The sequence below is a fragment of the Ambystoma mexicanum genome, chromosome 1p (assembly GCF_040938575.1).
Source record: "Ambystoma mexicanum isolate Mex_15411 chromosome 1p, UKY_AmexF1_1, whole genome shotgun sequence".
Taxonomy (NCBI): domain Eukaryota; kingdom Metazoa; phylum Chordata; class Amphibia; order Caudata; family Ambystomatidae; genus Ambystoma; species Ambystoma mexicanum.
The window spans coordinates 782,797,346-782,823,519 of NC_090921.1; the positions used below are offsets into that span (position 1 = coordinate 782,797,346).

The 26,174-nt window shown below is 47.1% G+C and overlaps 1 protein-coding gene across 1 annotated transcript in view; it reads right to left on the reverse strand.

Annotated features, from left to right (window-relative positions):
- CREB3L4 (cAMP responsive element binding protein 3 like 4) overlaps positions 1-26,174 on the reverse strand; it is a 211,797-nt gene that overhangs the window by 91,732 nt on the left and 93,891 nt on the right. Inside the window, exons 4-5 of the mRNA XM_069651524.1 lie at positions 8,777-8,916; positions 7,275-7,361 (exon numbers count right to left, since the gene is read on the reverse strand). Of these exons, the coding sequence (XP_069507625.1) occupies positions 7,275-7,361; positions 8,777-8,916 (227 nt within the window). The remainder of the gene's footprint in view (positions 1-7,274; positions 7,362-8,776; positions 8,917-26,174) is intronic.

Consider the following 26,174-nt stretch of genomic DNA (forward strand, 5'->3'; position numbering starts at 1 on the left):
AGTGTAGCACATGCTAGCATTCACGTTTCACCTAGATGCGGCGCTTGTTGACCTTGACAAGTATGTTAGTATGTAATGCAAAGCAACTTCTACAATCTTGTCATGAATAAGTTCAGTCTGGTGGTCACAAATCTTTCTGAGTATGTCTGGTGGGAGTCTATGACAGTCTATGTTATTGGAAGGTAAGATAGAGTGGCAGGGGTTTTCTGGGGTAGAGTAATTTCTCTACTCCCCACCCATGCCACACTCAGTTTTTGTTGGTGTCTGTTGACTGCTGGCTTCACTGGCTTCCCCTGCGGACACCTGCAGGCACATCTTGGAGCCGCCAATGTTGGAGCCACCCTTGGCCTTGGGGCCCTTAGCCGAAGGGGGCTGCCGGGCAGAGGGCTGCCCTGATCCGCTCCAGGATAAGGGATGATTTGGCCAATAAGGGCCAGGGGAGGCCCGGGAGTCGGGACCTCGGGATTGGAGGCTATGGCGCGGCTGGGGAGCCCGCGAGGGTCCTGAAAACAGCAGCGCCGCCATAATGGTCAAAGGGGAGGGGGGCAGGGGATCACTAGCACACGCTCACCTGAGGTCTGGATGGGAAATGACCCAGGGAGCAGAGCTGCAGCGAGTCAGCCAGCATCAGCATGCTGTTTTTGGATTGGCCAGGAATGGATGGAATGGAATGTTTCTATAGATTGCTGGTAGCTCAGGCATTACTAAATTGAATGGCTGCATGGGACCTGTTTGTTGACTTTTGTTTGATCCCTGTTGGTCCTATGCCCCGTGAACTTTAATAGGGGAGACCTTGTGTGATTTTGGCCTTTTCCACTTTCATCCAGAGCACTGGCCCTTTCTGGAATGCTACCCCTTTCTCCCATAGTAATGCTCACTCTCACATTGTGTGCTCCTGCACAGCTGCCTAACCTCCTCCCAGCACTCTAGCATTGCCTGTGGTTCTCACTGCGGCCCGTGCTTTGCATCAATGCCAGTCTCCAAGGTGCCAATATGGGTTCTGATTGGCAGATTGCATTCCATAATCTTTCTTAATCCTGCCTTTGAAAATGTTAGAACAGTGGTCACATTTGTTTTTTTTATTTACGTATTATATAGTCAACATAGTTAACTTTTAACTCTCCAATCATCCAATACAAAAATATATAATATCGGTCTTTACAATTAAAAGGAGAGAAATAAGCCAACCAATCCCACATTAAAAACTACAAGAACCAGCCTATAGCACGTTGACATTTTCATGCCCAGATTTCCAGTTTAGTCACAATTTTCCTCAATAATAATGTCAAAAATATAATGCACTCCTCATGATTACCGTTTACGTACAATGTCCATAACAACTCACCTGTCGAGTGCCCAGGCCCTTCTATGTCAGCTGCTCTTAGTGCTGTCAAGCACAATTCCACTAAAGCGGGACATGCAGTCAGTAGATGTTTCACAGACTCCAGTTGGGAATCACCATATAAACGACAGTGTCTCAGATCTCTAGGCATTTTCAACCAACGTCCCACGATCTCCAGCGTTTTTACCAGATTAATATTTATTTTAATGTACTCCCAAACAATGTTGTTACCCACAAACTGCTCGATGTATCTCGGAGTATTCATTCTTTCCTGTATGTATTCAACACATGATGCGGAACTACTTTTGGTGGCCAAGTCTGTTAATAGTTATTCACCTGAGTAGGTACTTAATATCACCTTCATAGCTTTCTTAAAGCTGCTAGATTGGAGTCTCAAGGCATTGTCCGGGGCCAAGGCTAGCCATCTAATTTTGATAAATTTCACATAAGCAATAAAACTGCAGGGCATATAGCTAGCCTTGGTCAAAATGGCTTTATACAACAACCCACACATTGATGTTTCCGAAGCATTTGCCATCTTCCAGTACATATTCAAGCGGATCAGGTAAAATGTAATCCTTAATGGCAAAATGGCAAACTCTAGGTATACCATTTCAATGGATGTGCGAGGAGGCAATCTGAGCAATCTCTTTAGTATACTAGACTCTATTTTGCTTACTTCAGGTATGATTTGTTGCCCATGTTTCTGCTCTATATAACATTATAGAGGAGATTTGTACCTGATCAAGATGTAACAAAATGCCCACTGAGTAACCTCCTCCCTCTGAAGCACGGGAGCCAATGCTCCCTGCTATCTTCAGGAGTTTTAGGCTTATTTATTCAAGATGTCTTTTGCCACAAAGTTTATTATCAAAAATGATGCCCAGGTACTTGTACTCTGACACCACTTCGATCACCTCCTCATCCATATTCCATCGAACCTCTTTCTCCTTTTTGTGTTTCGGTGTGAATTTCATAATTTTAGTCTTGGCTGTATTCACAATCAAGCTATTCAGCAGTGTATACTCAGCCTCAGTGGTGAAATTATTTCAATGTAGTGTTGTCACATTCTTTTGGGTCATGGGTCTGTTTATTTGTGGTGTGGTGCAATATTTGATTGTAATTTAGTTTATCCGTTTTGTACCAGTGATTAATCTTGCCTACTTACAGCGGTTCTACATTTTCGAATGTGGGTAAACATTGTAGGATGGCAGTTATAACATGTGTATTTATAAAATGTACTTTCATCCCCAGGGAGGAGGCGTCTCAGCTCTGATGAGAGATGTTCCTTGTTAGCCAATTAAATGGTATTAATTGTATCAACCTCAGAAGGGTGAAGGGCTGAGTCGTCTGGCCGGTGATGCATTTTAAGGTCCTCTGAAAGCACTAGAATGCATTTGGAGTGGTCTAAGACGGTATGCAGTGATTTTAACGAATACAAAACAATTTATGGAATTTTTAACAAACCCAAAATACCTAAAACAAATAACACATTTTTGAAAACAATATATATGTAGTTGGGAATGGGAATAGTAGTTTTGGGGGTGGGGTAAAGTGTGAATAAAAAAAGGTGTGTTTGGGGCGGGGACCCCCCCCCAAAAACAACATCAAAAATCATTATTTTGTTTAGATATTTTTGGTTTGTTAAAAATAATTTGTTGTTTTGTGATTCGTTAAAATCACATGTAACCGTCTAAGATAAGCATTTCCATAATCCATGTGTGTGCCTTTTATCACTATTGCCCCTTTTTTTCGTTTATGAAATTTAGCAGTTTTGTTGGTCATTTAGTTATGCCTGGAATAGCTGGCTGAAATTTTGAAGTTCAATTAGAAGTGACAATTACATTGGATCTCTGGTATTTAGATCTTTGATTGCGTCATAAAGAGGGTGTGTGGAATGTATTAACCCACTTATGCTCTGCCCTGCGGCATCACTGTGTGCTGATGGTGCAAGAATTATCAAAATGGCCGCAAAACGCCTGGGCGCGCCAAAACTTATGAAAATGGCACTCTACAAAGCACAAAAAGATGGCTGCAAAATCTACCATACATGTTGTCAGTGGTGGAACGGAGACCGCACTCCTGAAACATGTCTTTGGGCTGCCCGACAAGGAAAAATGGAGACTGCATGAAAAGCAGTGCTTGCTGAAAGAAATCCAGAATATTGTTTTAAATCTTTTCTGGGCTGCTGAAAATACAGAATGCTGGTCCAAAACACCCACAAACATCCAATTTCCTTGCGAGGTGTCACAATTTACTGAATTCAAGAAATCATTGTGAAATCGCAATATCCTGAAAAGCTGAATTCATCATCAGAGCATTCAGAGCAAAAAGGTGCCTGCCGGTGAAATCTGTCAAAATCTGGGCGCAGTACCAGCGGCCGCCTGAATGACTGCATTAAAACTGTAAACTTGTGCCACTAAGATCTGATGTCTGAAATTTAAGGGACCTAGTATCAAGAGTAATCTAGGTTGTAACTGTTTAAACTTCATGGTTTAGAGTCTGGAATCAGTGTTCTAGCTGCTTGTTTGAAAACTGAAAGTTTATTTTAAACAAAGAAAAATGTAACAAAATGACATTTAAATTAAGCCTATCTCCAAGCCAAAACCAGTAGAACAACTTTCCCCCAGGGGCCAGGCACCTCCCTTCTGCTCCCTGCAAGGATCTCACACCCATGTGATGATTCAGGGGTGGGAGAACTTGGGCTGCTGTGGTAAGATGACAATGGACGTCCTCCAAGGCAAGGAGATGCTAATCAGGAAGGATCGTAAATGGCCTCTGCCAGAAGGAAGGGGGCGGAGATTGTTCCTGAGCTGCAAGAAGAGGAAGGAGGCGGGGACAGACAACCTTTGTGAGTCACAATGGACAAAAAGTATTTTTCCAAAAAGACTGATAATTTACTGGGCACAATTGTGAAAAATATGTAAACCCCGGACTTCTGAACCAAATTTTTGGCTGCACATTTGAAGAGGAGCCAGACTTCTGTGCTATGTTCTGGGAAGTAACTTTGAAAATTATAGTTTTGCAGCAAATTTATTCATGTCAAAAGCATGAAACTTCACACGCTTATGCCCATATGCAATGCTCACAGTTGTACACATTTTTGGTTAAACTAGATATTGTGTACCGGCCCAAAAGGGCAGAATTCTGTCAAAAGCGGACACAAGATCCTACCACGATGGGGATTGGAAGAGTGTCTGCTCCACAAAATATGTGATCTATGTATGTTATTGGTATAAAGATTGCACACATGTAAATATGTATTATACTAAAAGTAGATTTCATGTGCAAAAGGCAAGGGGAGGATTCTCTGACTCATAAACCCACATCATCATGGTGACACCCTGTTTTCTCCTCCAATCCAGGGAGAGGGGAAATTCTAACCTGTAGCCAGCCTAGGGGGCACGTTTAGGATAATCCAGCATACACACCCCCTTATCAAATGCATAAATAGAGAAAGCTGAGGACTTAGAAGGACACACAGATTCACCCACCAACCGATTGCTGGCGGAGCACCCTGCGAGAGAACTTGACATCTTCCCTGCTCCTGACTCCAAAATTTGGCGAGCAGAAAGGCCCATTTTATAGCTGAACCATTCTCAGCTTTGCCTTAAAATTCCAGAAAGCAGAATTCACCCCCAGAAATCTAAGGGGGACCAAAGAACAGCTGTGCTGTGCTGTAACTGCTTTCCTCCGAAATAATTATTACCAGAATCCAAAGACCCAATCCAGTTGTGCAGTGCTGTGCCGTGCTGTGACGAGATAGCTGTAACCAGAGCCATTGCCAACCCAGTCCAGTCCGGTGTGCCCAGCAGCCTGTCCCGGTCCGGTGTGCCCAGCAGAATTTCTGAGCAGAATTCCTGACGGTTCTGTTCAAAACTTTATATAGTGAGTATCCATAGTATAGAACTGTAACTAGCCTATGTACTGTCCATAGTAATCCCTATCCAAACCCATCCTCTCTTATGTTCATAACTGCATTGTTAGAAACCTTTTTGAATTGCCTGAACTCTCTATCTTATCCCTACTATCTTCCTTCTGCACTAGTATTGTTAAATATCTTTGTGCTGATATATTCATTTGAAGAAGGCAAGCCCCTCGGCAGGCAAAAACCTGATCCAGAGGTGCCCTGGTCTATTGGCTGTGCTTCCGTGTGGTATTTCCTTCTTCATAGTCATTCCCTAGTGTAAAGAAATCCTGTTTGTCTTTTGAAAGCGCATCCCTGTTTCCAATTCTTGCCTCTATCTCAGAAAAATGACCTCCACGAAAACGTCCATAACTTCTTCACATTTTATGCTAGAAACATCTGCTTGTAGCTCACATCCTCAGCTTTCCATAGAACAAAAAAAAGTTTGCAGCAAATTTCCGTTTGAGCAAAATCTTACACGTGTAAAACAGCTTTCAATTGCACCCGACTTCAATCTTCAGTTTGCTTCTTACTCTCAAATCATTGCTAGTGTTTGTCTGCAACCATATAAAGTGTCTCCCATTAGAATTTAAACAATTTCTGTGATTTATTCCATATTTAGTGTTTTACCCATTCCATTCAAAGCCAACTTTAAAACCATTTTGACGGTTTGCCAATCAGTTCTGTTCTCTCTTGTGTTTGCCAGGGGGAAATTGGGATTGATATATTTGCTTGAATTCTGCATTCCTGAACCCTGTTCTCTCTCCTCCTCTATCTCTACATTGCATATTGGGGGGTTGAGGGGTGTGCAGGCAGAAAGAGCAACCACATTGCTATTTGATTTGAACACACACCCACAAAAGTATTATTGCTGTGCTGCATTGTTTTTGCTCATTATTACTCCTGGTGATTAAAGAGACTGCTTAGTGTGACATCACCCCATTGGTGATTATTGTATCCCCATTAAAAATAGTGTGATTATCTTGTGAATATATAAATAAATATTTTAACTTTGCAAACCAGCCTGGTTCAGTGTGACCGGGGGCAGGGGGTGGGTTCCAAGAGAGGGGCGTGAAATAAGTGGTACATCGTTCAGAATAAAAGAACTTTTAGACACAAATAAATAAATAAGGATTTCAGTTGTGCATTACACGCTAGGCATTGACTTAGGTGAAGTGCCGGATTGAAATCACTTACAGGTGCCATCTAGTATTTAGGTGACAATCCCATTCTTATTAGGTTACACTGTTCTTCCAGTCTACTATTAGAGGTTGAGCTTGTCTCTAATAATAAATTGTCTCTATTGTTGTTATGGCACTTGGCGTAATCCAGTATTTGGAAAGTCAGTGATGGTGGTTGAGTTTGTATGATTCCACATCTAGGTTCCCTGCAATAAGGAAAGAACCTGCAAGTCATGGCATATCAGTGAAATCCTGGCACTAGGTGTGCAAGGAGATGGGAGACATTCCATGCCAGTAGTTTTGATTAATTCAAAGCCTCCCATCATCAATTTCTGGCTTTGAAAATATCTCCAGTAGCAGCTGCTTAGAAGCATTTCTCATGGGGAAAACTGATATTTGCTTTCCCTTGAAAGTCCCATACACAGATCTCGAATTGTACAACCTTGATTGGCTGCTCTGCCTTCCATTTTGTTCTGAGAATTTAAACGTGTAAGAAAATAGCAGCTGCCTGCTGAAGCATTTGTCTGATCTGTTGCTGAACACAGAGGCCATTTCGTTTACAGGGTGGATGTTACAAAGGACACATGCATAATCAATACTCCTCTACTTCACGTTAGCTCAATCTCCTTTATCTCCCCTTTTACTTCTGCCTCCTCACTCCGTGCTCTACAAGTGCGAGTCTACATCACTCTGCCTGGCCTCTCTCGCTGGAATGTAGTGCCCCTCTCTGAGTCCCTCCTGTCAGCCTCCTCAATCTAGCTGACCTCTGGGTTGCTTTGCCCCTTACAAGCCACCATCCCTCCCAAATGTACAACCCCCACCCGCTTAAACTATCCATCCATACCTTGGTGAGGGGCAGGTTATTGGGTAAGTCAATCCCTTCCTGTGACAGCAGTCGCTTCTCCTCATCCGTCAGCATTAGCTCGGGATACTGTGCATTGTGAAAGAGAACAGATCTTTATTTAGTGTACACCAAGGACATGGAACCACTGGGAATCATGGCTCCACACAACACCCACCAATACATGACAAACAGTCTCACCTCACAATATCCTCAGTTGAAGCCATCCACAGGTTCCGGGCCTGCCTCATATTGATCAAGTCTTGGATGTCTAGTGCTTACCTGAAGCTCCACACCTCCAAGACTGAATTCTTACTGCTGACCAAAAACACCAAACACCCTGACATCCAGACCTGGCACTGCCCGAGGGCTTCACAGCCGAGCTGACCACCTGAGCCAAGTTCCTGGGGTTCAACATCATTAGACACCTCCCCTTCAGGGAGCAAATAGCATGGAAGACACAAACAGCGTTGTGCCAACTTTCCCTCCTACATAAATTCAAGCCCTTCATCCCAGCAAACAATTTCAGATCGGCTGTCTAAACCTGGATGGTGGCAGTGCCCTTCTGGAAGGCCTTGCAGCGACCATCCTGGAACCCCTGAGATGTGTCCTACATGCTTCAGCACAACTTATCAAAAGACTGCAAATTAGACCAGATCACCCTAACCCTTATCGAACTGCACTGGCTACCGCTGCAAGCTCATAACACCTTTATAGCTTACTGCATCATCTCCAAGGCCTTTGCCCACAAGTACCCAAGCTACCCGACTGAGAATCTCAGCATCTCTGGAGGCTAACAATCCACCAGAAGGAATGACATGAGCAGACTTGAACTCCAGCACTGCAGGAGGGAAAGAACCAGAAGACAGGCCTTCTCTGTCTGTGGTTCCAGATTCTGGAACCTCCTTCCTGTCAACACAAGACTCACCCTTCATTCTATATTTCAGGAAGGAGACCTTGAACCGCCTCTTCAAGGAATGGCTCCCCCTAACACCTAGGTCCACACACACTCCCGACATAAAGTGCGGCTGGGTGATCTGCCAAGTTGTGCACCCATCTTCTCCTTCGTTGTTAGCTCCCTGCTCCCTTGTATATGGGTTAGCCCACTGTGTCCTTTCCCCATGACTTGTAAAGGCCCCCCAATGCTTCCCGAAGCTAGGTCCGCCCTCATTAAAAACCATAAAAATAATAATAATAATAATAATAATGAGCAGACTGTCCCAATTAAGGCCTGTCTGAGCTGCTCTAGAAAGATCCAGATTTGCCAGGATGCCAACACCCTCAAACATAAAAAGGGTCAGGATACAGCCCTGCAGAATCCTTGAACTTTGTACATTATTCTACTGTCTATAATAGGGCATATAAAGACCCAGCAAATCCCCTGCCACTTAAGCTACAATTCCACTACACAATTCCAATTTAATTCCTGTATTCCACATTTTCTGCATTTCCTATTGAGATGCCAAGAGAATCACATCAGAAAAAGAAGGACAACGTGCACTTACCAGGGCCTCCACAGCCTGCAGCTCTGCAGCAGTCATCACCAGGGGCAGCAGGCCATGCTTGGGAACAGGCGCAGCGGTGTGAGGCGGCAACCCCTGCACCACACGGGACTCTGGGACCAGTATGGGGCTGTTCCAATCATCTGGAGTCCGGGGAGACACATAGGGCTATTAAGATAGGTCCTATTGGAGGGCTTCATGTCTCATTAGAGCAGGTGCGCTAAAATAATAGCCACTATATGCAGTCAAAGACACATCCATGTGGGGTGGGCATAGCTAGTTTGCACACTTTGCACATATTTTCTTAGCATGTCTACCTGAGAGTGCTGAAATGAGATGTTCCTAAAGTGATTCTTGGACAATCATCCTGATTATTTTAGGAGCCTCTTACCATTACCCAATTTACTAATACACAATTGAATAGGTGAGCCCTTATTCAGACAAGCAAGAGGTCCTAGTCAGAAAAGTGGAATTCTGAAGAGGGAGACAGAATAATTCCACTCAGAGTTGCTTTCACCAGTACCCATTGTTGTAGAAAACGGCAAGCAAATATGGCAAGAGTTGCTTAATGACTCACCAACTTTTATAATCGTCTGACGAGATAAAAAAGGGCACTTTTTGATTCCTCTTTCATAGCAGGAGGCGGCAAGGGAAGGACAGATCACTGATGCAGATCGATGGTCTCAACGATGCAATTAGGAAGGTCAGATGATGTAAAACTCACAGGAATATAGCTTCGATAAGAGCACTGTTGAGGATCTACCAGCAAACGACTCAAGACTGGGTCTCCCTTACATTCCCTAAACTGCATGCCTTGCTCGTAAGCCACATATCCCCTCCCACCACGTCCTTCCAAGTGTACACTTTCTTGTCTACTCTTTTAATTGTAAGCAAATGATTGTACCCTCTCACTGTATCCCTTTGTTGTACAGCACTCTGGTTCTTCACAGCTAGGTTTGAGCTATGCAAAACCCATAACATACAAACACACCCTACTTGACTCATCCGAAGCCTTGAAATTATTACCCCCAGCCTCCAACTTCTTCTCTGCATGCATCATGCCTGCTCCCATCGCACAGCAGCAGGTGCAGTTTCACCATTCAAAGTGGAAAACCCCTAGATGACTGTGAGATGGAGGCAATTCTAAGTGAAAGCACAAAGTCCAAGTCCACACAGTACGATATTTCACTGGGTTGGCGCTGTAAGGTATTTTTCACTTTAAGGTCTTCTTTGGAGGCACACTACCACTCTCTTCCACAAAATAATAGAGATATTAAGCAAAGGTTTGTGGGTTTGTTGGATATTGTGAGTGAAATCAGATCAACTGACTCCTGAATGAAGACTCCAACTGTGAAATCTGCAGTAGGTACCAATACCTCTAAGATTCCCCCCCCACCCCAAATCCAGGCATACATTTTATCCTAGGGAGTGCTCAGACAACTGTGGGCAGTCACAATCATGGGGGGAACAAAAAATTCAAAAAATTACTGCCAGTTATACGGACATATTTGGCATGGAATCATTTGAGGAGTCCTTCGAGGTTACCTCAGGAGCCATGATCACTGAACCAGCACACTTCGTTTAAACTCCCTGAGCCAGCGGCCCCCACTGATTTTGTTTTCTTCTTAGTAAACGTCCCCAAGTTAAAGAACCTTCTCTATAAAGAAGTGGGGAACAGTTTGACCAACAAGGTCAACCATTGGTTACGGACCAATGCCTCTGAAACAAGGTTGTTATTCTATTCTCAGATCCGATATCGTTGCCTGTCATAGATTACTAGGAACACATGATAGGGACACTATTAGAGTACAGTTGGCTAATAAGGAACTTATGGAGGGGCTTCTAAGCATGGAGCAACAGGCACTCCCTCCGACTTGGAAATTCATCTACTTACTCCTTCATCTGCTAGCATTAGCGGGTACTGGTCATTCTGCTTCATGTGATAAATCAGGGGTGCAAGCTGTAGCCCAGGGTAAATCAGTGGTACGTAACCGGATTGTGATTACAGAATCTTCCCCCCACACCCTCTCTAACCCTCCAGTCAGATCAAATGGTTTCGGAGCTACCTATAAGACCCATCTTTGATGGCCCCATTTTAGGGCCTAAAAGTCCTGGGATAATGCATCAAACCCTTATTGGCCTGGGTTCTTCTACTAAAGATGTTGATTGACAGCCTTTGCATCCCATGCCCAATAGTGGAACTCGAACTGGGGGCAGGGGGGTCACCTGTTGTGGTGAGCCATTGCCAATTTGAAACTGTGGGCAACCACCCCCAGAGGGAGGCAGGGATGCATGTACTGTCATGGAACATTGCACTGGTCAAAAGGTATTTATGTGATTCTAATTGGACTGACATTGTTCACTCCTTTGATGTGATTAATCACCATGAAACATGGGCTGTAACGGCTCCTCGCCGACAGGGATATGTTACCTTTTCAATCGCTGCTATTCAAGGCAGTTGTGGTCCCCCGAGTAGGGGTCTCCTAACATGGATGATTACATCTATCCTTCATTCGGCAACTACTCACACGCACGGTTCAAATGAGCTCTTGCAGATCCAATTCAAGCTTTGTGATGGATCTGAACTCCACCTTGTAAACATATAATCGCACCCCTAAGAACGGCGGAATTGGTATTTTCCTTCTTCTGCAGGAGAGGCTCAACGTTTGGAGATGAAAAGATGTAGTCTGGGGTGTAGGCCAACTAAACGCCAGTAAACCTAAGCGTGACTATACAAATGCAAATGTGGCTGTTATACTCAATCTCTGGCTTAAGGGCATGTAGTGGTTGACTCCCGGGGTATTCACTGGCGCACATGACTTTTGATAATGGTGTTAATAAAAGCAGGATCAACTATACTTCGGTTCACCTGGAAACTTGTTCCCTTCTTAGGGACTTTGCAATCAGGATTAGACTTGAGAGCAATTATCATCCACAAATTCTGGAAGTAGCGCAAGTCTTTTTCAGGGTTGAATGTACACCAATGCAAGTTAGTAGTTTACGATTGATCCTAACTGGTCATGCTAGACGCACAATAAAATGGGATCAGAAAAATCCTGAATCAACTTTGCCCGTAGTTTACACAGCATTCTGCAATTATTGGATTTTATTTGAACGTAGGTTCGAACAATCCCCAGGAAATAATATCCTTCTACAAAGACATAATACACATTTGGGGTGATTGTTTTTCTAAACTGCAGAAAGCAGTCAAGCATCAACCACAGGGTAGGTCACCCCCGGTTTTCCAATGACAGCCGCCAAGCTAAGAAGGAACTGATATATCAAGTGAAGCAGGGTGAGGTCGATGGCATGTTGGTAATTCGAGCTGCCAGGAACAGGTAGTGTATGCTTTTAAAAAGGAAATAAGCAGTTAGACCAAAGACGTATGGTCCTCAATGTTCACTGCAATTGGCATCACCGTGGGAAAGCCTTTAAAAAGGAATAGTCTTCAGTGCTGCATTAGTGAAGCTCAGGGACGTCATTTAGGGGTCGCAAGGGGTCGCAACTGTGAAACCTGAGGTCTCCCTTGCTACCCCTGTGGTCTCCCTTACTACCCCTAAAAATAATAAGGAAAATAAAAAACGTTTAAAAAAAATTTAATGCAAGTTTGTGGGCTCTGGCCAGCGCCGTGTGGCTCTTAGCTTCTGGAGTGGCTAGCTTTCTTGTTCAGGCCTCTTAAAAAAAATAAAAAAACAGGGGTTCCACAAGTCTAACACTTTCACAAGTGACTCTAAATAAGAAAGAATAGGAATACGAAATAATGTGTCTTTCTGGAATTCTATACAATAATGGCTAGACTCATTAAAGGTTTATTTCAGGCACACTTCAGGGGGTGAGTCACTGATTTAGTCTGTTCTTAACCACCTCAACTCAGTCTTTCATCCTTCTGAGGTTGATAAATGAGTACCAACACAGGTCGGGTGATATTGTATGTATATTTTTTCTATATAAAGCGCTTAAGCATAAGTGCTATATAATAACACATCATTATCATTTGGCCATGGACGTCTGCTTGCATTTACAGTAATGTGGTAATATGAGCCTATACATACTGATCTTAATGATACATATGGCGATCCATTCTTGCATGAAATGTATATCACATTATAGTGATATCGTAACCGTGTTTTTCGTAGTGTACTTAGGAACAATGCTATGTGATGCCACTTCCTGTTTTGTCAAGGGTTGAAAGGTTGTGTTCCATCGCTTCCCGCAATATCACTTTGGGGTGGGGTCAAATGACATAACTTCCTATGATGTCATCAGAGGTCAAGGGTCATGTGATAGCACTTCCACTACCCCAGGCATTTTGGTGAAATGACGTCCTGGTGAAGCTTCATGTGTAGATCATTTCTCCAATTTATATTGTGAAATCAGAGAATTGGTATACTTGAATAGTGCAGCTAGTAAGTCCTAAGTCCCCCTTGTGTGCCCCAATTCAGAATCTCCCAATGATGGTTTTTTCACAAGAAGAGGTTAGGCGAGCGCTCATAGGTCAAAAGCCATGTAGGGTGCCAGGACCTGGTAAGGTTCCGGCAGACTTCTCTGCTTCGGAACCTGACATTTGGGTCCCGTACTTTACAAAACGGTTTAATATATCTTTCAGTCATGGGATGTTGCCGCCCTCTTAAACCAGTGCTGAGATTGAGCCAATTTTCTAAAAAGGAGCGAGGCACTCTCCAGGTAATTATAGGCCTATCTCCATTCTCGATATAGAGGGGAAGATATATTGTCATGTCCTCTTGGAGCTCCTTGAAGCCTGGGTTTTGCAAAATGAAGTCATTAACTGTTTAGAGTCTGGTTTTCGTAGCACTATTAGTACCATCGATCAAAATGTTTGCCTACACCTGATTTATGAGAAATATGTCACATTGAGGAAAATGAATTTATATGCTGTATTTATCGCTTTGCATACAGCTTTTGATATAGTTTCTAGGACACGACTATGGAATGTATTGGAGGACCTGGGTGTCCCACTGTCTCTCCTGAATACAATTTGTTGCCTTTATCCTGGTAATACTGCCGTTGTCAGGTGGGGTATGGACGGGAGCACGACCAAGTCATTTAATGTTGTCCACTAGGGATGTGTTCTAACCCCTAGTTTATTTTGTTTATTCATAAATGAGGTCATTGAAAAACTGCTATCGCATCAGATGGATGCCCCCTCTTAAGCGAAGTGCAAAATTCCTATTTTGATGTTTGCGGACGATGCGGTCCTCCTATCCCTTACGGCAGCTGGATTACAGGCAGGTCTAGCGGCATTCGAAGAATTTTGTAATATGAATGGCCTTTTAGCCAGTGTGGCTAAAACAAAGTCCTTGATCTTCCGTGGACGTAAAAGGCAGAGGGGGACGTTACACCTGCAGCTGAAAGATGGACCTATTGAGCAGGTTGCCCACTGATTATTTGGGGCTGAGACTGAAGGCTAATTGTCGCTGGGATGCCCAAGTAACTAAAGCAAGCCTTACACCGGTTAGGCACAGTGGAGCATTAATGAGGTTTATAAATGAGCATGGGGAGGAGCCCCGAGTCCCGACAGTCCCGACGTTAGCGTAGCCCCAGATGTTTTCCAGATCTAGCAACACCCCTGGTGGTACGTGTCTCTATGGAAACCTATAAGGCCCAAGACAAACAGGCAGCGACCTTTGGGTCCGAGTTATGGGGTATTTCTGGCTGCTCCGAACTAGTGATCTTAGAGAATATATTTCTTAAAAACATTCTTGGCCTCCGCCACAGTGTACCTAATTTATTTGTGCATATTGAAACAGTAATGCAGTGTGCAGAATCGTTCTGCCGGTCTCGTTAGGTCTGCTATTGGGTTAGGGTTTGGTTTTCTAGTGAGTTGGGAAAGTTTAGGAGGGCTGCAATGGATTTACTATGCCAAACAGGAGGGAAGGCTCTTTCCTGGTTGGCCCATATGAAATCTGAACTAGACTCCTTGGGATTAAGTAATTTTTGGTTTAATAAGATTAGTGTGTTTCCTGGGTCTAAAGCAGTAGTTAAAAAGGCATACGACTTTAAGCTGGAACAGACGATTCTCCTGGAGATTGGAAAGTCGACTCTGTTGTCAGTTTACTAGGCCAACAAACTGGAGATGGGTTTTGAAGCGTACTCAGAGGTATTCTTCCTTTCCTCTCCTTCCCCCAAAAGCTCACTGTCTCCAAGGCTCTGGTTCTCTCTAGGCTGGACTATTGCAACAGCCTCTTTCTAAATCTGCCTGCCTCTACTCTCCGCCCTCTGCAACTCATCCAAAACAGGACTGCAAGATTTATCCTTGGCCTCAAGCCCAGGGATCGTATCGCTCCAGGACTGAAATCTCTTCACTGGCTCCCAGTGGCGGCGAGGATTAAGTTCAAAACCCTCTGCATCGTCCACAAAGCATTCAGGGCCTGGGACCTCAATACCTTCAACTCTCTTTTCCTAAATATCTTCCCTCTCGAGCTCTTCGCTCATCCGCCTCCAACTCCCTCAGGGTCAGTCGCTTCTCCAAGCAGCGAGTTGGTGGTAGATCTCTTTCTTCTGCTGGGGCCTCCCTCTGGAACAGCCTCCCTGCCTCTCTGAAACTTGAGAACCATCTCCGGTGCCGGCAGCACCTCAAGACCTTCCTCTTTGCTTCTGCTTTCTCTCCTCCTCTCTATTGCTGATCTTCTGGTGGAATCTGGCACTGTACTGGTTCCTGGCTACCCTCTGATCTCGGGCCCAGTTCCCCTCCCGGCCAGTTGCGCACCTGCACTGCCCCCTGGCAACCCTTGCACTTGGGGGACTGTTTCTGTATCCCTACAGCCCATACTAGCACTTGACCAGTGATGTCTGCTCTTACCCTTGCACTTGCCACCAGCTGGCTGTGCTTTTATTTATTGTCTTTATTTATTTTATTGTTATCCTATGTACTGAACTGCCCCTCCCCTTTGCCCCTGCACTTTTCCCCTTCCCCTCGCCCCTGCACTTGCGCGATCTCAATGTCACCTGGCCTAGTAGGATCGCTGTCTGTCTTCCTTCTGTTTTCCCTCCCTTGCCTCGTCGCGCCTTGAAACACTCGTGTATAGGCGTGTTATAAATGCCATATCATATCATATGTTAACCTGGAAATTGAGCGCACACTGTATATAGCATTTCGTATAGGAATATGGCCTTTGGCAAGTGTGTGCAATAAATGGAATGCAAGTGCTTGTGCCGATTGCCAATTTTGCGCAGGTGGGTTGAAAATCCAGTTCATTTTTTGCTCATTTGCCAAAAATATCTGACGCTGAGAAAAAGAATGGGCAGGCCTCTTTTCTGGACACCACATGTAAGAAGCACAACAGCAGCATTGATCTTATGCTCACACTCTAGAGATGGCTTCGCAGTTTATGCGACAGGAACATGTTTATTTCATGCCCGACGTCTTAGGCAGCGCCATTTGTGTGCACAGTGATTTTAAGACAGATATTTCCATTTTAAGGTATTCCGATTGTACATTAGATTACATTTTGGAAGAACTATACTATTTTATTTTTATTATGTTTTAAAGTTTTGAGCCTTTTGTATATCTGGATTGGATTTTTTAACTGTTTGGGCCAGTATTTAAACATGAGCACTTAGCATGATTTCATGTATATTAATGTGCTGACAAAGGTTTGATCCTTTGAATTTACACATGCACTTGTTTTCATGGCGATCCATCTGAACATGTTATATTTTCATGTGTTTCTTTGTGTCTAATATTTATTTGTTGGGATTGTATGTGCTTTTATGACATTTTATTATCGAAATAAAGCAAAACGAAGCGAAAGGAGGGCCCCGGGGGGAACGCGAAGCGTTTCCCCCCGGGGAGTTTTTTGGCGCTGCACACGGCCAGCGAGTGGCCGTGGGGGTGCAGAGCGCCCCTCCGGGGGGTATTTAAGGGCTCAGGGAAGGTTCGGGAGGCAGGCGACGGTTAGGACTTGGCGATTGTCAAGTCCTGTTGCCCGCTCCCGAGCCTTCCCTGTGGTGCCTGGGGCCTAGGTGGCGAGTTAGTGCAGGTGAGGTAGGGGAATAGTATAGGAGGAGGGCGGTTAGGTTTTGTATAAAAAAAAAAATTAAAAAAAAAAATATATAATAACAATTCCGTTGGCGTTGTTTTATTAGTTTTGCGTAGGAGGGGTGCCGTAGATAAGACACCCCTCGCGTCTTACCGTGTCTCTGGGCTTCCGTTTTCGCGCCGGGGGTATCCCGCGAGCGGGGGGCGTGAGGGCTCCGTGGTTTTCGGCGGGGATTTGGGGGGAATACAGCATCCGTGCGCGGGCCCGCTGTGCGTGTGGGTTTTTAGGGCCTGGGTGGGAGCGGAGCTTCAGCGGCTTTTCCGCGGCTCCTCAGGGGAATTTTCCCTTCTGTTAGCGAGCGCTTGTGCTGGTTACGGTTGGCGCGTAGCAGCGCTCGTACATAAAGGGGGCAGGGCAGCGCAATTAAAGGGGCCGTGTCCCTCGTGTGTGTGTGAAGTGCGATGCGGTTTTGTCACCGCCAGGTGGCAGTGTGCACTGCCGTTTAGCAAGCACTAATTAGTGCTTTCTTATAGTGTGTTGGTGGGCTCCCTCTTCGGGTTTTGACTAGTTGGTAGGGAGGGAGGGGGTTGAAGGATAACATTTTAGTTCTTTAGGGGTTTTTTTAAAAAGAAAAAAAAAAAAATACTAATTTTATAGATTTTCAAATTAGCATAAGGAAAGCATATAGTGACAATACTAGTAATAAAAGCTAATTAGGGAAGGATATTTTGGGTTAAATTTTTCTTTTTTATTAATTGTCAATATTAGGGAGGTTATTTTACAGGTTATCACACAAGGTGTGTTTTTTGGTTCTGGGGGGCTGTTTAATTTAGTGTCAGGGTTGCTCAAGGCCAAGGGTGCTAGTCCACGGGTAGGTCCCGGCTCGGGGGCATAGAGTACGTAGTGCAATTTTAGGGGGCATATTTTTGGGCACACGCGGATTAGTGTGCACAATGACAGGCCGGGGGGCAAGCAAGAAGGGGCTGGTGGATGCTGGGGCCTTGAAGAAGGCCCTGGAAATAATTAGCAGGGCAACTAAAGCCCAATTGGAAGGGGCGGTAGGGGAAGTTACGGGCGAGGAGGAGTGTGGTGGGGGCCGGCCGCAGCGTAGAGCGGCGGCAGACGGTGACCTGGCGGCGGTGGTGGCTTGCACCCCTACGGCAGGGAGAGGGGACATTTGGGAATCCAGGGGCAGGAAGATGAGGAGGGAGATAGACAAGAGGGCGGATGGGGGTTTGAGGAGGTCGGGGGGGCAGCCAGGGAGGGAGGAAGGGTATGATAGCGCTAGGGAAGAGGGGAACGCTCGAGAAGTTAGGGAACGAGGGAACACCAGTGGGGGCAGTGGTGGGGCGCAGGCGGGAGTGTCGGGGCAGAGGGGAAGAGGGGGTAAATACCTGCAGAAGAGCGCAGGTGGGAGAAGGAGGGAGAGGTCCCCGTCAAGTGAGGAGGGTAGGGAGGGGCGCGGAACGGCCCCCCCGGGTAGGAGGAGTGGGGGCGGAGGGCGCTGCGCAGCCCCCGCTGTACAGATGGAGGGTGAGGGTTTCGGTACGGCCCCTCCTCGGTCAACGCAAGGAGAGCCTGGAGGGCGCAGCACGGCCCCTAGCAACGAGGATTTCAGGGTGGAGGTCGGAACGCCTCGCCCAAGAGAAGAGGACCAGGCAGAGGTTCCCACAACCCCGCCGAGAAGACGTCAGGGGAGTGGCGGGCGGACGCCCCGGGCTCGCAAGAAGAACAGCAAATCATCTCGGGCAGGAGCTTGCATCCTCAATGGTATTTAAGGGGTGATGAAGTTGGTTGGGAGGAATACGGGGGGCAATGGGAATTTGAAGATTACAGGGCGGAAAGGGAAAGGGTGGAGGAGAGAAGAAGTTCAAGGTGGGATAGGGAAAGGGAAGTACAGGGTGGTCGGGGTGAAAGGGGTCAAGGGAACTATTGGCTGGGTGATTGTGCTGACATGTTTTGTCCCCGCAGCAGGAGCCCTCTAAGAATGGAGAGGAGGAGCACCGGTGTGGAGGCCAGGCCGCAGGTGGCAGGCGTGGAAAGAGGTGAGCGGGAAAGGGATTGGTCATATGCATGGCAGAGAGGGGTTACAAATAGGTGGTTGGGGGATGAACGGGGTGGTTTTCAAGGTGTGATGAAGGAGGTGGGGGTGCAGGCCATTGGAGCCGAAGGGGTTGAGAAGAACATTTGCTCAGTGGAGGTCCAAACGGACAAAGTGGTGGAGCCATTGGGGCTTGAGGTGCAGGCGGGAAAAGATAAAGAGGTGGAAGTAAAAGGAAAGGAGAAGAAATTGCCATACATGGGGATAACAAAACCATTGGGGGCACATCTGATGGCGGCGACCAGGGAGAAGATACAGGCAGGTGAATTTGTGGATGTCTTCAAATTGCTTCATAGGGAGGTGAGAGCGAAAGAGGGGTCTAAGGAGGAAGAGAGGGAACTGGCTTCACGCCCGAGGGTCCCGGTGACCATTGAGAATTGGACGTCGGCGTTTATCATTTATGCCAGCGTGTATTGCGAAAAATTCCCGGAGCGTTGCGTGGCCCTACTTAAATACATGGACGTAATAAGGAAGGCTTTTACGAGCTTTGGGGGCTTTGCCTGGGTTAGGTATGACGAGGAATTTAGAGCGAGAATGGCAGAGGACAGTCAGGCGGTCTGGGGGGAGATAGATATGGATCTTTGGCTGCAATGGATGGCCCCTACGAGGCCTGCCCCGACATTACATATGGCGAGTGGGCTGCCAGTGCCTTTCCGGCCCTTTCTTGGTCGCCCCGCCCATGAAGGGGCGGGGGGAGGAGGCAGGGGCCAGTCCTCAGCAGCGTGCTGGGGGTACAATAAGGATAGCTGCGCAAGAACCATGTGCAGGTTCAAGCACGAGTGCAGTAAGTGCGGGGGAATACACCCTCTCACGCAGTGTTTCCAACAAGGAGACAGGGGGAGGGGGAGAGGTGCAGGAAAAGGGGTTGGAGGGAAAAGCTTTTACTCCAATTAAAGTGGGGGTGTTGGAAAAATGGTTGCAATTTTATCCGGATAGGGAAGGGGCTAAGATTTTGAGTGAGGGTTTCGGGCAGGGGTTCAGATTAGGTTACCAGGGTCCAAGGGTACGGCGGTGGGTGGAAAATTTAAAGTCGGCGAGAGAGAATGCGGAGGTGGTAAGGCAAAAATTGAGCAAGGAAATAGCGGCTGGAAGGATGGTGGGTCCATTTGATGAAGTACCGGGTGTCTTAGTGATATCTCCATTGGGGGTGGTGCCCAAGAAAGCCCCGGGGGAGTTCAGACTGATTCATCTCTTGTCATGGCCGGAGGGTATGTCAGTTAATGATTTCATTGCCCCGGAAGAATGTGGGGTTGTGTATGCGAGTGTAGACCAGGCGGTTGAGCTAATAAGGAAGGAAGGGCGAGGGGCCTTCATGGCCAAGTGCGATATCAAGGCAGCGTTTAGATTATTGCCAGTGCACCCAGAGGATTTTTGGTTGTTAGGTTTGCAGTTTGAGGACCGTATTTACATTGACAAAGCATTGCCTATGGGGTGCGCAATTTCCTGTGCGTTGTTTGAACGATTTAGCTCTTTTTTACAGTGGGTCTTCTCATTCAGCTCAGGGTGGGAGAGTGTGTTGCACTATTTGGATGACTTTCTGTTCATTAGCGGGGCAAAAAGGGAGGAGGATTGCAAAGGGATGCTAAAGTTGTTTCAAGACTTGATGGAGGAGCTGGGGGTACCATTAGCCGAAGACAAAACGGAAGGGCCGGCAGTGGTGTTAACATTTCTGGGAATTGAGTTGGATTCAGTGGCCATGACCTCACGCTTGCCGCACGACAAGGTGAGCAAATTGGTGGTACTGTTGGAAAAAGCGGTGGGGGCCAAGAAAATGATGCTGGTGGAGATGCAGAGATTGGTTGGGCATCTGAATTTTGCATGTAAGGTGGTGGCCCCGGGGAGGACGTTTTGCAGGAACATGGCAAGGGCCATGGCGGGAGCGAAGTGCCCACATCACCGGATAAGAGTATCGGGGGCAGTGAGGGAGGATTGCAGGATTTGGTTGCGCTTTTTGGAGAGTTTCAATGGAACGTCAATGTGTTTGCAGGGAGACCCAGTGACATAGGAAGTTCAGATTCTCTCGGATGCAGCGGGGCCGGTGGTTTTGGAGTGTTTTGGGGGGGTAAATGGTTTGCCGAAAAGTGGCCGGAGAGATGGTTGAAGGAAGGGAGGAGCATAGCATTTCTTGAATTTTTTCCATTACTAGTAGCATTGGAGTTGTGGGGGAAGGAGTTGCGAAATAAGAAGGTGAATTTCAATGTAGACAACGAATGCGTGGTCCATGTGGTGAACAGGCAGTCAGCGAGGGATCAGAGGGTGGCAAGCCTGATGAGAGAATTTGTCCTGCGTTGCATGGAATGGAATGTGGTGTTTAAGGCAACACATGTGCCAGGGAAGGATAATGGCATCGCTGATGCATTATCTCGTTTTCAATGGCAGAGATTCCGTGGATTGGCTCCAGAGGCAGATCAGGAGGGGCAACAGATTCCGGAGGAGCTGTGGAAGATAGGAAGCTGAGAGCGCTTGCACTGGTGGAGGGTTCATTGGCCGCGGCATCTAAGAAGTCATACAGGAGGGCCTGGGAGGATTTTATTAGAGGAGGAGCTTGTAGTTGGAGGGGTAGATGGGATGCGGAAGAGCGGAGGAGGGACGATGTCATGAATTTCCTGCTGAGGTGCATGGACAGGGGCTGGTCAAGGGCAACGATAACAGGAAAGCTAGCGGGGATTTCCTTTTACGGAAAATGGTTTTGGGGTTTTCAACCAAGTGGGGGGAGATGGCGAGTAGGATGTTGGAAGGTTGGTCAAGGGAGAGTAAGAGGGACAAGGATAAGAGGAGGCCGATATCGGCTGAATTGCTGCAGAGGTTGATTGAGGTTTTGGGGGGAGTTTGCTGGTCGGTATGGGAAGGGGAACTGTTTGCGGCTTGTTTTACATGGTTATTTTTTGGGGCCTTCGGGGTTTCTGAGTTGGTCGGGGTACAAGGGGCGTAGGGGGGCTGCAGTGGGAAGATGTGCAAATTACAGAGGAAGGTTTAGACATCAAGATTAAAAGGTCCAAGACGGATCAGAAGGGAAGGGGCTCTTGGGTCCTGCTGGGTCGAGGGAGCGAGGCTCTATGCCCAGTTCAGGCGGGTAAAAGGTGGAAGGAGCGCTGTGGGGTTAACTCAGGTTTGGTTTTCCAGCATTCGGATGGATCGCCGGTTACAGCAGCACAGGTGCTGGGGGTATTGCGTAAGGCGTTGGGCAGGGTAGGGGAAAAGGGGGAGGAGTTTGGGACTCATTCTTTTAGGATGGGCGCAGCATCTGAGGGTAGCAGACTGGGTTTTTCGGAAGAAAAGGTGAAAAGCTTGGGGCGTTGGAGGTCGGGAAAATACAAGGGTTACGTTAGGGATTTTGGGAAAGGGGATTGTTGAAGAAAGATGGTGGAGGACCTGGTGGGCAAGTTGTGTTGTTTTGTAATAAGTTGACTTGTCAGTAATTTGTTGTAATTTCTGTTTCAGATGCTGCGCAAAGGAAGGGGGAGTTGGCGCAAGTTTGGATTGTTGGACATTCAATTGTGAAGTGGGCTGGCAAAGAGGCGGAGAAAAGGGTGTTTGGAAGGCAATTGGGGTGCAGTTATAAGGAAGTGGTGGTGAGGTGGCACGGTTTGGGGGGCCTGCGGTGGGATCAGCTGCTGCCCATATTGGCAGGAATGAGGGAACGCTATGGAGTTCCTCGGGTGGTGATGCTGCATGCGGGGGAGAATGACCTGGTTAGGGATACGGGGGTGGCTCTGCTGAGAAAAATGAAGAGGGACTTAGGGTGGATTAAGGATATGTGGCCTCAAGCGGTGGTGGTGTGGACTAAGTTGTTGCCGAGAAGAGTGTGGAGGGGAGCAAGAAATGAGGGAGCAATAGAGCGGGCCAGGAAGGGGATAAACAGGGAAATGGAAACATGTTGTGCGTCAGTGACGGTGAGGGTCATGGACCATAAAGAAATAACATATGAGGGGTTTCTTATCTTTAGAGAGGATGGGGTACACTTGTCCATGTATGGGAATAGTCACTACCTGGCGGACTTGGGTTCTTGGCTGGGAGACTGGGTGAAAACTTTGAGGTAGAGAATGGGGGGGGGGGGTTGGGGCAGAAAGAACTCCTCGGGGGAGGGTTTTTCCGGTGCCGGGGGCATGGCCCCTTTTGATGTGTGGGGAGGGAAGCACAATGGGGGAATGACACGGGAAAGGAGGGGGTGGTGCTGTTTGCACAAGCAGGTCACCCCGGGGGATCAGGTATTGAGCCTGGAGGGGCATGGCCCCTGGGGAGAAAGCGGGACGCCTGGAAAAGGGGCAAGGATACGGTAGGATCCAAGGGATCATTAGGGAGGAATTTGGTTATTTAATTATTTAATTGTTGGGTGGAAAATGGAAAATGTTTAAGTTATTTAATTGATTGTTCAAATAGCTATTTAGCTTGTAAGGCCATGGAGCCAGTTAAGCGTTTTTGATTGTAAGCTTTGGCCTGTCACATTAAAGCGACCTTTTCCACTTTTAAATGAGTCTGGGTTTTTGTGCAGTAAGCCAAAAGGGGGGCTCTGGGGGGAACGCGAAGAGTTTCCCCCGGGGAGTTTTTTGGCGCTGCACACGGCCAGCGAGTGGCCGTGGGGGTGCAGAGCGCCCCTCCGGGGTGTATTTAAGGGCTCAGGGAAGGTTCGGGAGGCAGGCGACGGTTAGGACTTGGCCATTGTCCCGCCCTCCCACCCCTTCATTTTGTTTAGGGTGATGTCAGTTATGGAAGAGGGGGGGGCCGTTTTTCAGGGGATTATGCGGGGGGGGGGGGTTATGGTTTTGGGGGTCTGTTAGGAGGGTAGGGATGGTAGTTTTGTGTGACAGGTCAGGGCATCGTGAAAGGTGTGTGTAATATTGTTGCTGATGTGGCAGGTCAGGCAGGCTGCAGGTCACAGGAAGGGGGAGTTTGGTGTAGAGGGGAGTTTTATGGGGTTGAAGTGGGTCGGGCGCCGGGGGCATGGCCCCTTTTGATGTGGGGGGAGGGAAGCACAATGGGGGAATGACACGGGAAAGAAGGGGGTGGCGTTGTTTGCACAAGCAGGTCACCCCGGGGGATCAGGTATTGAGCCTGGAGGGGCATGGCCCCTGGGGAGAAAGCGGGACGCCTGGAAAAGGGGCAAGGATACGGTAGGATCCAAGGGATCATTAGGGAGGAATTTGGTTATTTAATTATTTAATTGTTGGGGGGAAAATGGAAAATGTTTAAGTTATTGAATTGATTGTTCAAATAGCTATTTAGCTTGTTAGGCCATGGAGCCAGTTAAGCGTTTTTGATTGTAAGCTTTGGCCTGTCACATTAAAGCGACCTTTTCCACTTTTAAATGAGTCTGGGTTTTTGTGCAGTAAGCCAAAAGGGGGGCCCCGGGGGGAACGCGAAGAGTTTCCCCCCGGGGAGTTTTTTGGCGCTGCACACGGCCAGCGAGTGGCCGTGGGGGTGCAGAGCGCCCCTCCGGGGTGTATTTAAGGGCTCAGGGAAGGTTCGGGAGGCAGGCGACGGTTAGGACTTGGCCATTGTCCCGCCCTCCCACCCCTTCATTTTGTTTAGGGTGATGTCAGTTATGGAAGAGGGGGGGGGGCGTTTTTCAGGGGATTATGCGGGGGGGGGTTATGGTTTTGGGGGTCTGTTAGGAGGGTAGGGATGGTAGTTTTGTGTGACAGGTCAGGGCATCGTGAAAGGTGTGTGTAATATTGTTGCTGATGTGGCAGGTCAGGCAGGCTGCAGGTCACAGGAAGGGGGAGTTTGGTGTAGAGGGGAGTTTTATGGGGTTGAAGTGGGTCGGGCGCCGGGGGCATGGCCCCTTTTGATGTGGGGGGAGGGAAGCACAATGGGGGAATGACACGGGAAAGAAGGGGGTGGCGTTGTTTGCACAAGCAGGTCACCCCGGGGGATCAGGTATTGAGCCTGGAGGGGCATGGCCCCTGGGGAGAAAGCGGGACGCCTGGAAAAGGGGCAAGGATACGGTAGGATCCAAGGGATCATTAGGGAGGAATTTGGTTATTTAATTATTTAATTGTTGGGGGGAAAATGGAAAATGTTTAAGTTATTGAATTGATTGTTCAAATAGCTATTTAGCTTGTTAGGCCATGGAGCCAGTTAAGCGTTTTTGATTGTAAGCTTTGGCCTGTCACATTAAAGCGACCTTTTCCACTTTTAAATGAGTCGGGTTTTTGTGCAGTAAGCCAAAACGGTATCATCAACATCAGATGAGTTCAGGGGCCATGGAAAGAGAAGAGGGGCACCTTGGCCTGGGGTGTGGAGGGGGGGTGTTGAGGGGGCGTGCGAGCTGTGTGGGACGGGATCATGGCCTATTAGAGACCGTGGGATAGAGTTGTGGGCAAAACGACCCGGGATTCCACCCCCTGCCATCATCATCATCCAGCGACAACCCCTGTCTTGCCATGCTCTGTCGTGCCTTTTAACGCGTTGTTATCCCTTGCAAAGCCCCGCTATGTCATGGTATCACTTGCTATATGTAGCTTCTCTCATCATCATGAACCCGCGTGTCCTTATACTGTCCGCCTTATACTGGACACATCAACAAGCCAATCGCCCACTGCGGGTAAACTCCAGCTAGTGCCCCCGCCCTTCCTTGCACACACGAACAACATCTGAACTCCACACCACCCGGACCATGGTGTCACATACTGACGTGCCGCAGGCAGCCTCCCCCCTCCCCCCACCCTCCCTGTTCGGGCAGACCGTGTTAGTGGCACACCGGGCAGGATGCCCACACCTGGGGCTGCCTTAGGATACACATACCTCCGGCGCCCTCCCCACAACCCACCTAGAAATGTACCCGCACACAGAGCCTGGCTCCTTCCACTTGGCATCAACCTATACAACAGCTAGGAACCCTGGCATAATCAAGGAGAAGGGGTGCGTTCCTGAAACACACATATTCCCCCGGCTAACATCTTTTTTTGAAACCTGTCGCTTTCTATTTAAATATAACACCCTCAAGATAATGTCATCTGAGGCTCTGCCGCTTGAAACGTTTAGTTAGACACTACCAATGCCCTCACCATGTACACAGCATAAAGAGAAAAGAAGAAATAGAGAAATACAACAGTAGTTTTCATCCTTAGAAATACATACATCATATATCATTTTAATAGGTTTTATTTAGTATCAAAAGAAGTCTATTATTTATAAAGTCATACAAGTCAATAAAATCACAAACAGTGTGATCAGATGTAAAATACATGATTATACACTGCGAATATACTTGACAATGCATCACAAACCATATATTTACATTAAGAATTCATATATACACACTGGAATTCCACAGACCCTTGCTAAGTGCACCCACGCA